General features: G+C 37.1%; 1 protein-coding gene across 1 annotated transcript in view; it reads left to right on the forward strand.

Moving 5' to 3' along the window:
- Positions 1 to 16,016, forward strand: part of EMC2 (ER membrane protein complex subunit 2) — a 60,331-nt gene that overhangs the window by 23,940 nt on the left and 20,375 nt on the right. The window contains exon 5 of the mRNA XM_012443302.3: positions 1,570 to 1,627. Within this exon, the coding sequence (XP_012298725.2) occupies positions 1,570 to 1,627 (58 nt within the window). The remainder of the gene's footprint in view (positions 1 to 1,569; positions 1,628 to 16,016) is intronic.

Consider the following 16,016-nt stretch of genomic DNA (forward strand, 5'->3'; position numbering starts at 1 on the left):
TTTCTGTTTTCTGCCTTCTCTGATTTAATTGAGAATTTATAGGATTTCATTTTTTCTGTCTCTCAATATATCAGTTATACTTCTTTTTAAATTTTTTAAATAGCTGTCTGAGAGATTGCAATATATATTTACAACTATCCAAGTCGGCTTTCAAGTCATACTATACTGATTGACAGGCAGGGCAAATACCTTACAACAGAGTATTTTTAAAAAAATTCCTCTCTTTTGTCATTTGTAACACTGCTTTCATTCATTTCACTTATTCATAAACCATAATCACCAAATACATTGTTGCTGTTACTATTTTGAGCAAACTGTTATCTGATCAATAAGAATTAGAAAAATAAAAATTTTATTTTACCTTTATTCATTTTCTAATGCTCTTCCTTCCTTTATGTAGATCAAAGGTTCTGACCGATATCATTTTCCTTTTATCTGAAGAGCAGCTTTTAACATTTCTTGCAGGGCAGGTCTGCTAACAGCAAATTGCTTTAATTTTTGTTTGTCTGGAGTATATTTCTCTGTCACATTTAATGGACAGTTTCTCAGGATACAGAATTCTAAGTTGCTTCTCTCTCCAAACACTTTAAATATTTCCCTCTACTCTTTTCTTGTTTGCATGATTTCTGAAGAGAAGTCTGATATAATTCTTATCTTTGTACCTGTATAAGTAATGTGTTTTTTTCTTCTGGCGTCTTTTAAAATTTTCTCTTTGTTTTTGATTTTTCTGTAGTTTGAATATGATATACATAAGTATAGATTTTTTGGTATTTATTCTGCTTGATGTTCTTAGAGCTTACTTGATCTGTAGTTTTGTGTGTCTGTTTCAAGTTTAGGAAAATTTTTAACCATTAATACTTCAAACGTTTCCAATATTTCTTTTTTCCTTCTAGTATTCCCATTACATATATGTTACATCTTTTGTAATTGTACACACTTCTTGGATATTGTGTTCTATTATTTAGTTGCTTTTCTCTTTTTATTTCAGTTTTGAAAATTTTTATTGACAATTTTTCAACCTCCTGACTCTTTTGGGTTATGTCCAATCTACTAATAAGCCCAAGCCCATCAAAGGCATTCATCATTTCTTTTACATTGTTTTGATTTCCAGTATTTTATTTTGATTTCTTTTTTAAAGTTTCCATCTCTCTGTTTACATTACCCACCTGTTTTTACATCTTGTTTATTTTTCCATGAAAATACATAACCGTCGTTTAAATTCCTAGTCTCTTTATGACAATACTTCTGCTATGTCTGCATCTGGTTCTGATGTTTGTTCTGTCTCTTCAACTTGTGTGACTGGTTTTTACTTTTGTACTTTGGACAAATTGAATTAATTTTTTTTTTAAGGAAATTTTCTGTATGTACTATATACATGATTTGCTTTACTTAACAAAGTAAGACTGTAGTAAACATTTAGTGTTCTATGAGGATGGGAAGACTTCAATAACAATTATAAATGCGTTTAAATTAAAAGATTAAAGCCACTTTAATTTTTTTCTGTATTTACTATTTGTCACCATATTTTTAAGGTAATAATTGTAGATGTTTCTTTTTCTTTTTAAATAGATACGATGATGCTATACAGCTATATGATAGGATTTTACAAGAAGATCCAACTAACACTGTAAGTTGGCAGATTGTCTTGGAAAAAATCTAAAGATTAATTTAAAAGGTAAAATTAATTCATTGAGGAAATAATGGAAAGATACATAAGGAACCAGGTTTTATATTTTTAATTTTTAATTAAAATATTTTTATTTTAAATTTTAAATAGTTCACAATGGGCCACATTTTATTTAAAATAGATTTAAGACTCTCCAATAAAATTTGACTTCTAGAAGATATCTTATTAGAAAAGGAGACTAGTTGAGATTTGGAAAGAGTAGACTATGTGTTTGCATAAAATATTTTGAAGTTTATGAAAAACTAAGTTGTTTAGTTTGTACAGTTACTTTTTAGTTGTTTTAATGAAAAATAAAAGAAGCCATTTTAGTAATTAATATATGGAATTAATGAAGGCATTTTGTTTTGTTTTTGCTTTTTTCTGCCTTATACATGAGTAAGAAGAAATATATACCCCTTTAATTTACCATAATTTTGGAAAAGTATTTTAGTTTATTGGATAGAATATTTGTTCTAAAGATACCTATATAGTAGTATATTTGTTTGAAAAATACCGTGGTGAATTCTGTTTTTAATGCTGAAAGCACTGTGGTTTATTACCATAATAGCTTCCCTCAGACTTAACCTTTCAACTAAAAAGTTACAGAGATACTTTAGTTATTTTAATGTTTCATGATGAGCCACATTTTATTTTAAATAGATTTAAGACTCTCCAATAAAATTTGACTTCTAGAAGATATCTTATTAGAAAAGGGGGCTAGCATTAGTCATTTTAATGTTTTGTGTCATTATTTCCATGCACGCATATGCCTGCTGAAAGAAAATACTTTCAAATTTTTTAAACAAAAACTAGGTTGAGTTTTTTTTCTTTTATAGAGAAGAAATTGTTATATTAACACAATAAAGATACATGAAGTTTTTTTATTACTTGGCAAGTATTTCTTTTAAAATAGACATTTAAAAAATCTTACATAATATCTGACTGTAGATTTTAAGATGTAAAATGCTTGATAATTGAACAAAAGTAACTTGATGTCTGTAGTTCCTAGAGCACATTTATCTCAGGCATTGATCATAATTGATATTCTGTAATAATATGTATTGTAGTAGTTGGTATGTTCCTTAAATGATAGTTACTTACTTTTAATCTTTTCCCACCCCAGGGAGATTTTCTGTGAAAACTTCCTAGAAGGGTGTGTGTGTGTGTGTGTATGTATTAGTCTGTTTTTATGTTGCTGATAAAGACATACCTGAGACTGGGCAATTTACAAAAGAAAAATGTTTATTGGACTTACAGTTGCACATGGCTGGGGAGACCTCACAATCACAGCAAAAGGCAAGGAAGAACAAGTCACATCTTCTGTGGATGGCAGCAGGCAAAGGAAGCTTGTGCAGGGAAACTCCCATTTTTAAAACCATCAGCTCTCATGAAACTCACTATCACAAGAACAGTATAGGAAAAACCCACCCCTATAATTCAGTCACCTCTAACTGTGTTCCTCCCACAACATGTGCGAATTGTGGAGTTACAATTCAAGATGAGATTTGGGTGGGGACATAACCAAACCCTATTATTCTTCCCCAGGCTCCTCCCATATCCCATATTTGCACAAATTCAAAACCAATCATGCCTTCCCAACAGTCCCACAAAGCCTTAACTAATTTCAGCAATAATTCAGAAGTCCACAGTCCAGCATTTTATCTGAGACAAGGCAACTGTCCTCCACTTATGAGCCTGTAAAATCAAAGCCATGTTAGTTACTTCCTAGATACAACGAGGGTACAGGCATTGGGTAAATACCACCATTCCAAATAGGAGAAATTAGCCACAACAAAGGGGCTATGGGCCCCGTGCAAGTCTGCAATCCAGCAGGGCAGTCAAATCTTAAAGCTCCAAAATGATCTCCTTTGACTCCCTGTCTCACATTCAGGTAATGCTGATGCAAGAAGTGGGTTCCCATGGTCTTGAACAGCTCCATCCCTGTGGCTTTGCAGGGTACATCTTCCCTCCCAGCTTCTTTCACAGGCAGGTCATGAGTGTCTGTAGCTTTTCCAGATGCACAGTGCACACTGTTGGTGGATATACCATTCTGGGGTCTTTAGGATGGTGGCCCTCTATACAGCTCCACTAGGCAATCCCTGGGTAGGGACTCTGTGTGGGTACTCCTACGCCACATTTCACTTCCACACTGCCCTAGCAGAGGTTCTCCATGAGAGCCCTGCCCCTGCAGCAAACTTCTGCCTGGATATCCAGGCATTTCCATACATGCTTTGAAATCTAGGCGGCGGTTCCCAAACCTCAATTCTTGACTGCTGTGCACTCACAGGCGCAAACCATGTGGAAGCTGCCAAGGCTTGGGCTTGCATCCTCTGAAGCTAGGCTTGAGCTCTGTGTTAGCTCTTTTCAGCCACGACTGGAGTGGCTGGTATGCTAGGCGCCAAGTCCCTAGGTTGCACATAGCATGGGACCTTGGGTCTGGCCCATAAAACCACCTTTTCCTGTTAGGCTTTAGGCCTGTGATGGGAGGGGCTGCCATGAATACCTCTGACATGCCCTGGAGTCATTTCGTCTGTTGTCTGTGGAATTAACAATTGGCTCCTTGTTATCTATGCAAATTTCTGCAGCTGGCTTGAATTTCTCCTCATGTATATATATACACGTGTATATATATATTTTATTGCACTTTACATTCTGGGGTACATATGAAGAACATGCAGGATTGTTGCATAGGTACATACGTGGCAGTGTGGTTTGCTGCCTCCATCCCCATCACCTATATCTGGCATTTCTCCCCATGTTATCCCTCCCCAACTCCCTACCCAACACTGTCCCTCCCCTAGTCCCCCTACCAACCGACCTCAGTGTGTGATGCTCCTCTCCCTGTGTCCATATGTTCTTATTGTTCAACACTCGCCTATCAGTGAGAACATGTGGTGTTTGATTTTCTGTTCTTGTGTCAATTTGCTGAGAATGTTGGTTTCCAGGTTCATACATGTCCCTACAAAGGACACAAACTCATCGTATATTATACCTGCATAGTATTCCATGGTGTATATGTGCCACATTTGCCCTGTCCATTCTATCATTGATGGACGTTTGGGTTGGTTCCAGGTCTTTGCTATTGTAAACAGTGCTACAGTGAATATATGTATGTGTGTGTCTTTAAAATAGAGCGATTTATAATCCTTTGGATGTATACTCAGTAATGGGATTGCTGGGTCAAATGGAATTTCTACTTCTAGGTCCTTGAGGAATCGCCACACTGTCTTCCACAATAGTTGCACTAATTTACACTGCTGCCAACGGTGTAAAAGTGTTCCTATTTCTCTACATCCTCTCCAGCATCTGTTGTCTCCAGATTTTTTAATGATCGCCATTCTACCTGGCGTGAGATGGTATCTCAATGTAGTTTTGATTTGCATTACTCTAATGACCAGTGATGATGAGCATTTTTTCGTATGTTTGTTGGCTTCATATATGTCTTCTTTTGAAAAGTGTCTGTTCATACCCTTTGCCCACTTTTGAATGGGTTTTTTTTTTTCTTGTATATCTGTTTTAGTTCTTTGTAGATTCTGGATATAAGTCCTTTGTCAGATTTCCTTTTCTATTGCATTGTCGGGCTGCAAATTTGCTGAACTTTTATTCTCTGCTTCCCTTTTAAAACTGAATGCCTTTAACAGCACCCAAGTCATCTCTTGAGTGCTTTGTTTCTTAGAAATTTTTTTTACCAGATACCCTAAAGTATCTGTCTCAAGTTCAAAGTTCCACAAATCTGTAGGGGAGGGGCAAAATGCCACCAGTCTCTTTGCTAAAACATAGCAAGAGTCACTTTTGCTCCGGTTTCCAGCAAATTCCTCATCTCCATCTGAGACCACCTCAGATGGATTTCATTGTCCATGTCATTATTGGCATTTTGGGCAAAGCCATAAACAAGTCTTTAGGGAGTTATAAACTTTCCCACATTTTCCCATCTTCTTCTGAGCCCTTCAAACTGTTGCACCCTCTGCAGGTACCCAGTTCCAAAGTTGCTTCCAAATTTTCAGCTGTCTTTTTAGCAACTCCTCACTCTACTGGTACCAATTTACTCTGTTAGTCTGTATACATGTTACTGATAAAAACATACCCAAGACTGGACAATTTACAAAAGAGAAAGGTTTACTAGACTTAGAGTTTCACATGGCTGAGGAGGCCTCAAAATCATGGCAGAAGGCAAGGAGGAGCAAGTCACATCTTACATGGATGACAGCAGGCAAAGAGAGCTTGTACAGAGAAACTCCCGTTTTAAAACTATCAGATCTCGTGAGACTCATTCACTATCATGAGAACAGTGCAGGAAAGACGTGCCCCCATAATTCAATCACCTCCCACTGGGTTCTTCTATTGATGCATGGGAGTTGTGGGAGTTACAATTCAAGATGAGTTTTGGGTAGTGACACAGCCAACAGCCAAACCACTATATGAGTGTGTGTGTGTGTGTGTGTGTGTGTGTGTGTGTGAGAGAGAGAGAGGTGTGTGTGTGTGTGTTTTGTTGTAGATAGCTAAGAACTGTATTTATTTTGTGAAGATTCTCAGAATATAGAAAGTTGAAATAAAAGTTTTAACAGCTGCAAACCAATCTGTAGTAAAAAAAAAGAAATAGCTTCTATAAGCTAATGTAGATACTGACAATAAAAAGAGTTCAAATTGGAAAGTTTTTAATAATTTCCTAATCTAACCATTTTAATAGCTTACCATCTGTCTTAGTTCAACAGTTTCTTATAAAGAGCACTTATTTTTTTCTGAAGATTTTCTCATGTACTTATTTCTTACTTTATTATAAGACTTCATCATGATTTCAAATATACTAATTTTTCACTTAGTCATAGGAAAAAAATGAAATCAAGTTTCTGAACAGTTTCTGAATTTTATTTTTCTTATACCAGGTTAAAAATCAATATAATTTAAGTCAATTTTGGAATTAGGAGTATAATATTTTACTTCTGTCTCAGTTTAAATTGGGATTCTTTAATAAGTTATTTTACTTTAGAATATAAGATAATATGTAATTATTATATAGCTCTGTCTTTGTAGTACCTTTCATATTTTGTGGCTTTTTGTGACTTTTAAAACTGGCTAAAAAAGAAATCCAAATGGTTACCCTCATAGAATATGTGTGAAGTGGTACAAGTTGAACATCGTTCACCTGAAATTTATAATCCAAAGTGTTCTAAAAGTCAACTCTTTTTGAAGAATGAAATAATGTCACAGGTCATCCCTGATCTGTTGTAATGAGTCACAGTCAAAACACAATGAAAATATTGTTTTCTGCCCAAAATTATTTCACATATTGTATAAAATTGTTACCTTCAGGCTATGTGTATTAGGTGTGTAGGAAACGTAAACCAATTTTGTGTTTAGAGTTGGATCCTTTTTGCTGTGATATCTCATACATACAGAAATATTCCAAAATTTAAAAATATCTGAGATGTGAAATACTTCTAGTTTCAAGTGTTTTGGATAAGGGATACTCATCTTGTAGTAACTAGGTCCCTTAGTGGTTAGGTAAACATTTGAGAGCAAGATGACTTAATTCAGCTTTGCTAAATGTATTATTCTTTTATCAAACATTATCTAATCTTTTCTCAGTCTCTTCTTTCCTCTGTAAACATTTATTGAATACCTCTCATGAACCATCAAAGAGTTGCTGTAAGATTAGAAATTCTGTTTCTGTCCCTGTATCCTTAGAAAGCACTGTGCTAGACTGAGCCCCTTCTTGGGACATCACTATGCAATGGACCACACAGAGACAGTACCACCATGCTGCCATTCAGCTCCAGGGGTACAATCCATCCTCCTGCTCCTCAGCCTGAGTAGTAGGGCAGTGGAGGAACCGTGTGTGGTCCTGGGACCAGCTTCCTTGTCTGGAAATGTGCTAGAAATGTGGTTATTGGGCCCTGCCCCTGCTGAGTAACTACCTCTGGGTGATTCTGAAACAGGCTCGAGTTTGAGAACCACTGGACTAATGGAACACTCCCTGGTGCTTCCTCCAGCCTGGCTGCCACGTCTCCGGCTTGTCAGATGGAGGCAGATGTGGACATTGCATCCGCTTGGACTCTCTCAAACTTGTAAAACACTTGGGTTTGGGGTATGGATCACTCTTTTCCCGGGTTCTGCAGTATGGCAGGCACGGTACCCAGAAAGCTGTTACTTACCCCTATAATTGTTGAAGTTTGATGGGCAATTCTTCCCAGCATGAGGGGAAGACATTGGAGAGGCTTGTTGTTGCCTATAGCTCAAGCCTGTCCCAGTCCCTCTTCTTGCGTCCACCTCCAGGATTTTGGTTTGGGACAAACCAGAACCTAACGAGAACTCAGTGACCAGTTTCCAGTTTCCCAGTTGGAAGGCTTCACAGGCAGTTCAGATTTCAAAACGGGAGCCTTCCCTTTACAGTCTACCACTGTCTCTGCTGGGCTTGCTGAAATGTCACATAGTGAATTATAGCAATGACTTATTTTGGATGGAAAAAAAAAAAAAGAAAGAAAGCACTGTGCTAGACATTGAAGGAGAAAACAAAGCCATAAAAGACCTAGAACTAATAAAGTCTGTTAGTAGGCTTCACTAATATGCAACAGTTAAAGTTACTGTGTAGAAGACATCATCGTTTCTTTTTCCAAAGCAACTTTAATGTCTCAAAGGTGGGAAAGTCCAGTTTAATCCTAGTGCATAGCTGTAGTTCAGATGTTTACTGTTGTTCTCTGCATTGTCAAAAAGTGATCATGTGACCTTTTTATTTGTCTTATGCCTCTGTGTTTCTGGATATCCAGTATAGAAATGAAATTATTCATTGAAGCTTTAAGCTGCTCTTCTTCCTACACACATGCATTCATTATTCTTTCAGAGAACATTTGTTGAGTGCTTGCAGTGTGCTTGGAAGTGGGAACACAAGGATGAATTACATAGCATCTTGCCTTTTCTATGCTTTTAGTGAGGTAGCATGATGTGATGAGCATGCTGTAGACTTTGAAACTATTTTATTAAATTCTCCTTCTTTGGTGACTTGTTGCATGAGTTTTGAGTCTGGAAGGCCTTAAAAGATGAGTGTGACTTAAATGACACAAAGACATTGTATCCCAAGTGAATGCATGAATAAGCCTTAGCATTATTAAACTACAAGGCCTGCTTAGGAAAGAAAGAATAATGTAATTAGAATGGAAGTTTTAAAATGTTTTATTTGAGAGAGTGATGAAATGGCATGCCTTCTCCCCATCTGTCTTTTTTAAAGTTATCAATACTCTATTGAGAAAGTTTTGCTCATGTTAAAAATTGCAGACAATATAAAATATATATGGTTAAAAAATAAGTCTGTTCCCTTACCCCCTGGTTCAGGTCCTCCTTCCCTTAGGCAAGAACTATTAATGATTTTTCTATGTGATCTTTGGAGATGTTTTTTCATGCACAGACAAATAGGGGTGTGTGTGTGTGTGTGTGTGTGTGTGTGTGTGTGTGTGTGTGTATTCCTCTGATGGGGATAATGGTTAGAAATGCAAATGTAGTATGCTCTGTGTAACAATATATTTTAAAGATCTTGCCATGTCAGCACATCCTTTACATTATCCTGTTGAGTAGCTATACAGTATTGCAGTGCGTGGATATATAGTCCCTTGTCTTCATGAAAAGGTTACTTTAACAAAGTCTCCTTGGTGAACCTTTAGGTTGATTCCGATGTTCCTCTCAGAAACAGTTTTTCAGTGGATGTCATTTTGGGATGAATCTTTAGAAGTGAAATATCTGGTTCAGGAGGTCCTTGCATTTTAAATTTTGATTGATGTTACCAAATTTCCTTTTAAAAAGGCTTTTTATTCATCTGTACCCACTTTCTGTGGTTTATGAGAGTGCCACTTTCCCCATATCCTGCCACATAGTATATTGCCAGCTTTTTTCTCTGACTAGTTGCCAGTCTCATTGGTTAAAAATGTTATTTTGTTATAATTTGCATTATAAGTACTGCTGAACTTCTTTTAATATGTTTAAATAGCCATTTGTATTTTTCTTTCCAAGCTGTCTTTTACACCTTTTGCAAATTTCGTTTCTCCTCTGATAGAGAGGCAAGGTTCTGGTGCTCTGTCTAGTTATCCTTCTCCTGCACTGATTTACCTCTGAGGAAAACAATATTTTATACCTCTGAGTTGATTCATTGTACAGAGTAGCTAGAAGTACAAAAAGAAGGTCTATATTTGTAAACAGCTTGGTATATTATACTTAAAATTTTTAATTTTTATTCTTAGAGAATGGAGAATGAGGTCAAAGTTTGATTAGGTAAATACCATCAATTATTTTCAGAGATAACTTGTCATCGATATAGGATATATTTTGGAGGAGATGAGAAGCGATATGTAATTTGGAGGCTGTTCTGTCTTAGGCTAGAGATTATGGGAATCTAAAACTAAGGTGGAATTGGAGGGGATTGGGCTATTATCAGCTTTTACCATTTGTATTACTCCAGTACCAGTTTTGGCTTTTTTTTTGAAGATGATTGACATTTCATACTTTCAGTCTTCCTTAAGGGAAAAAAATTACATCCATTGAGTGGAACAGTACCCAGTATTTGGTAGGCTTTCAGTGAATACTTGTTGAATGACTACCTTTTAGAAAGCAGAGTAATTATTGTCTTCTAGTTGATTTCATACTTCAGATTTTGTCCTGAATTGTGAACTCTGCCTATTGTGATATATAATATTTGAAGTCTTATTTATGAATTAGATGTAATTTCCTCTGTGCCAAGGGTTAAAATGCTTTTTTTTTGGCGAGGGAAGTGGCACTGATTTTTATTCAGACTTCTCACAGTGGTTGGAGCCAGTCTGTCTTCAGAACAGTCACAGAACAGGAAATGCATCACTGAGACTGCCTAGAGAAGTCTGACCGGCTGAATTTTACTGCTTAAAATACACATATTCACAAAAACTGATAAATTGTAACATGCCTCATACAGGAATGTGTTTGCATTTGCAAATATCCTGACTAGATGTAGCACCAAATCCTCCACCAACCTTCCTCATTCACCTGGAAAACCAGTGTCAATCACATCTTCCTGGCCTCCTAACTATTCCTTCAATTCCCTATTAAATCTCTCTCTGAAAAGGGTAGCCTCCTCTAGCAGGGGCCAGACTGTGATGGGGAATTAAGCTCAGTTCTGCAGGTTGTATTTTGGTCTTCTCGCTCTTCTCGTGCCTTGAGGGTAAGATGCTGCAGTGAATCCGACAGTTAACACAACCAGTTCCTCACTGTAACTGTTGAAAGAAACTTGAGAGGGTCAGAATACATTCATTTGATGAGTAGTTAACTGAAAAAGGGTTCATTTTGGTAAAACTTGTTCGCCTTTGATACGTTTCAGAGAGTTATTTGGGAATCTTTAAATAAAGTAAAGGCATTGGAGGGCTTTGACACACTCTGGCCAACTCTATACGCCAGCCTGCTTGTGCCCATTGGATTCAGCGGAGGGAGGCAGGCCCTGCGCTACCTCCAGTGCCCACAAAGCCTCCTCCTGGCAATTCTGGGCAGGGCTGACATCTGGGCCACAGCTACTTCAAGTCTGTCATTGAAGATCCAATTAAGCTCCTGTTTGAAATTCTACCTTCTGTCCCAAGTGGTTGTGGACACCTCCAGGGGTTGATACCAAGTACCAGGCACAGCCATGGGAGGCATCAGGCTCAGAGCATATTTCCATTTATAGGGAACAGAACACAGGCTTCTGCATGACCATGGAGCAGTGTTCAGATTGCAGTGATGAGTAAAGTAAAACCTCTACTTTGAGCGCAGTATCTTTGGTAAACACAGGGCACTGCAGTCAACAGTGCTGCTGAATACACCCGAGTACACAGTCAAACATTTGTTCCATAAACAGTAAATGTGTAAGACCAATTACCTTGAGGGGGCATCTTGCTCCAGAAGATGCTTTTAAATTGCCATATTTTCCAGGGTTCTAGGTATGAACCTTGGAGGTAGGGAACCTGGATTCTGCTTTCCTTTTGCTGGTCAATGGTCCAGTTCCTTCTGGGTCCCTGAGTCTGGAGTGAGGGAGGGAGGTTCTAGATTTTTTTTTGCTGGTAGGCCTTAGTCCTTTAATCCTTTTCTAGGTTGTATGTCTTCCCCAAGTAGCCTATTTAAATATAAAAAAAAGTTGTATGTCTTTCAGAAAAAATTGTTAGCTAGCCTTATTCTGTGTAAGATTATAGAAGACATGTAGCCAGCTGGATGAAGATTTATTCATAGTCTTTAAAAGTTTGAAACAAATTATATAGATCCCCATTTATTGTTTGGCACTAGTGTATATAACTTTAGTTGGAAAAATCTTACAGGAGCATGACTATTCCAGTTCTAGTCTTCCTTCAGGGTCTAGCTGTCTGTAGCTACCTCCCCTTTGATTGTTTCAGTAGAAACCACAATAACCTTTTTGCTCACTCTGAATTTTAAAAAATTCTGTACCTTTATAGTTGTTCCTTCTCAATTTTATTTATATTATATTTAACACACATTTCACTTAAAAGATGAATTCTTTGAGGCCAGGGATTGAACCTTATGTATTCGATGCCCATTGAAGAAAATAGAATAGGATCTATGTTGTTGGCCAGTTGATTTACTTTTGAATAATGGAGTAAATTGTTTGTGGTTCATAGTATTCTTTTAGTAGCATGTTTTTCACTATCATACATGGGTTCTTGAAAGCTGTTGCATTTCTTAATGCCTCCAAATTGTTTATTCAGAACATCAGTTAGGGCCACAAATTATTTGAATTGGTATTGGCTAAAAATCTTCTAAACTTTGGCAAAAATGTTAATAATTAGCATTGATTAAGGGATGATATGATTTTTTTATTGAGCTCTGATTTTGTGAATTTTTTTAAAAAACACTTAAATAAAGCATGTTCAGGTAAAAGAACAGCTTATGTGATCATCCAGATTTCTTTTCTGCTTTACAACTGAGATAAAGCTGCAGCTTTCTACAAAGCAGAGTATAAATATGAGGAAAATGGTGAAAGGAGGAGTGACACAATTGAAGAAAATGATGATGATGATGATGATAATGAAGGAAGGTAATGTTGCCCAAATATTTACTATGGGCCATCACTGAGCTAAGCACTTTACATGTATTATCTCATTAATTATCATCATAATCCTGTCAGATATTGTCTTTATTCTGTAGGCACACAAGATCATAGAGAAGTTAAGTGACTTGCCCAAGATTGTATAGTTAGTAAGAAACTTTGGATAGGTACTTTGATTTCAGAAATGAAGGCTATTTATTATGAGGAAAGAAGCAATGGTAATTAATGGAATTGAGAGTAGATAGTTAATATGCATGACAACCAGCTGTTACCCCTACAGAAATTTTATTATTTAAATTTAATCATTTAACCAGACTCTGTTTGTCACTATTGAAGAATATGTGAAGACTAATAACTTGTTTTTATTTTTAAAAATCTAAGCATATTTTTTACTTTATAGAATATTACGCTAAGGAAGCTATGATAGAATTTTTTTTTTCTTGAGACAGGATCTCGCTCTATTGCCAGGTTCTATTGCATTGAGGCGATTATAGCTCACTGTAACCTCTAACTCCTGTCTCAAGCAGACTTCCCACCTCAGCTTCCCGATTAGCAGGCATGTGCCACCACACCAAAGTAATCTTTTAAAATTTTTCGTTGAGACAACATCTTGCTGTGTTGCCCAATCTGGTCTGAAACTCCTGGGTTCAGGTGCTCCTCCCACCTTGGCTTTCCAAAGTATTGGGATTACGGGAATGAACCACTGTGCTTGGCCAAAATTGATCTTTTTTACAAGCCTTTTTTGTGTGCTCTGGATAAGACTCAAAAGTGACCCAGAAGCCACAAGAAGCCTTGTTGAGCCTTATTCTGGTTGCTCGATAATCATTCAAAACCTAGGGTTTTGTATGGCTTTTGGGAGATACGCTGCTTGACTGTTTATTCACAGTTAGACATTATCTGAGTAAGGAATTGAACAGCTAAGTAGTAAGTGTCCAGAGAGCAAGAGACTATGGCAAAACAGAGACATGAATATATTCAAGAGCCCCAGGATTTGCAGTGTAAGTCTGGGCTTTGGTTTTTGTCTACATAAAATGAAGAGATGTAATTATTACTGCCTGCTCGTCAGTTCTTTCCAGCTGTAAAATTTGTGATATATTCATTTCTTCTGCAGATAGCTACTGATCATCTACTTCCTTCAGTGTCCAGTACCATTCTGTATGAATGTGCAAAAACTAAGATGTGTGTTCTATTTTTATCTTAGCTTTTTAACATTGTTTTTGTTTTCATAATTGGTTGTCTGTTTTATGTATGATACATTGTATATTGTTTGTTTAAAATTTTAGATATGCTTTGAATTATATGGCAAAACTTTAAATAGCTTTTTTTTTTTTTTTTTGAGATGGAGTCTCACTCTGCCGCCCAGGCTGAAGTGCAGTGGCACAATCTCAGCTCATTGCAACTTTTACCTACCAGGTTCAGGCGATTCTCCTGCCTCAGCCTTCCAAGTAGCTGGCATTACAGGGGCGTACCACCACACCCAGATGGTTTTTGTATTTTTAGTAGAGACAGGGTTTCACTGTGTTGGCCAGGCTGGTCTTAAACTCCTCACCTCAGGTGATCCGCCTGCCTCTACCTCCCAAAGTGCTGGGATTATAGTCATATAGGCATAAACCACCAAGCCCAGCCTTAAATGGCTTTTAAAAAATAATTTATCCTATATCATAAGGAGTACTTTTTGAAGTTTTCTATTTTATAATAGAAATTTTAACTCCAGATATTAAAATCACTTAGATGCAGAATTTTTCATTTTTAAGACTTTAATTTACTTTTATAAAGATTGATCAAACAGGATTAGAAAAAATGAGAACTTTGGCATATTTTGCAGGAAAAATAGTAAAAGAAATGCAAACTCAAATTTGTTAAATATTCAAGACTATTAACATGTAGTCTTTATGCTGGTTTTTAACTGTTTTTACATGAAATTGACATAGGATAAATGGCACATATTTAAGGTTTACAATTTAATACGTTTTAATGTTTGTATATACCTGTGAAACCATCACCATAATCAAGATACTCAACAGAGCCATGCTTAAAAGTGTCCTTTTGCCTCTTTCCATTTTTCTGTTCTTATATTCTGGAACTTTCTTCTGGGATGCAGTTAAGTTACTTGCAAACGGTTCTAACCTTTCGAGTTTTTGTTAGACCCGATCCAGAAAGTGTTTAGACCAGGGCTAATTATTCCCCATTCGCTGAAGCAAGATCCTTCTAGGAGGCCGGGCGCGGTGGCTCACGCCTGTAATCCCAGCACTTTGGGAGACCGAGGGGGGTGGATCACGAGGTCAAGAGATCGAGACCATCCTGGTCAACATGGTGAAACCCTGTCTCTACTAAAAATACAAAACATTAGCTGGGCACTGTGGCTCGTGCCTGTAATCCCAGCTACTCAGGAGGCTGAGGCAGGAGAATTGCCTGAACCCTGGAGGCGGAGGTTGCGGTGAGCCGAGATCACGCCATTGCACTCCAGCCTGGGTAACAAGAGCGAAACTCTGTCTCAAAAAAAAAAAAAAAAAAAAAAAGATCCTTCTAGGTACTCTATTCAGTGCACATGAATCATGACATCTTCCAGGCTGGCTGGTAGAAGAGACTATTTCCAGCCCTGTACCAGTGCTGTGCACTATTCCCCTTAACCCTTTCTGGTGGTTCTTTCCACGGCCTTGGGTAGTTTCCTCACCTGCATAAACTGATCAGTACAAAACTAAGTACTCAAGGGAACACTGCACAGCCCCAGAATCCTTATTCTGTATTTTTCTTTCTTCTCTGGCATCTGTCCTGTGAAGTCTAGCCTCTTCGATCACCCTGGACTCTCAGCAACTTCTCCTGAACTCAGGGAGTCCACTTGGCTAAACCTGGTTTTCCCCTTCCTGCACAGCACCCTTGAAACTCTGTCAGTCAAAGCAGTAAGCCAGGGTAATAAAAATAGGGCTCACCTGGTTTGTTTCCCCACTATCAGGGATCACTGTCCTTCATTGCCTAAGTCCCATACCTTAAGGCAGGAGGAGGAAATCTGGTCCTGTTTTAAATTAGCATTAAGCAGAACTAAATTCTCTGCTTAATGCTAATTTAAAACAATTATGATAAAGATTGGTTCTTATGCCCAAATAGTATGATTTTCTTTAAAAGAAATAGCCTGTAAAAGGCTATTTAATAAAAAGTGTATGACTCAATAATACACCTTTGCTCATATGGTAATGATATTTTAGTAGGGTTTTTTTTTTTAAGCTGTTATATATATTTTAATTAGGAAGACTGGCTTTACATAGCTAAATGGTACCACTTAAATGTTTGTTTAAAATTTTAGAATAGGGC

This window comes from Aotus nancymaae, unplaced genomic scaffold (assembly GCF_030222135.1).
Source record: "Aotus nancymaae isolate 86718 unplaced genomic scaffold, 86718_ANA_hifiasm-v0.15.2.pri h1tg000036l, whole genome shotgun sequence".
Lineage (NCBI taxonomy): Eukaryota > Metazoa > Chordata > Mammalia > Primates > Aotidae > Aotus > Aotus nancymaae.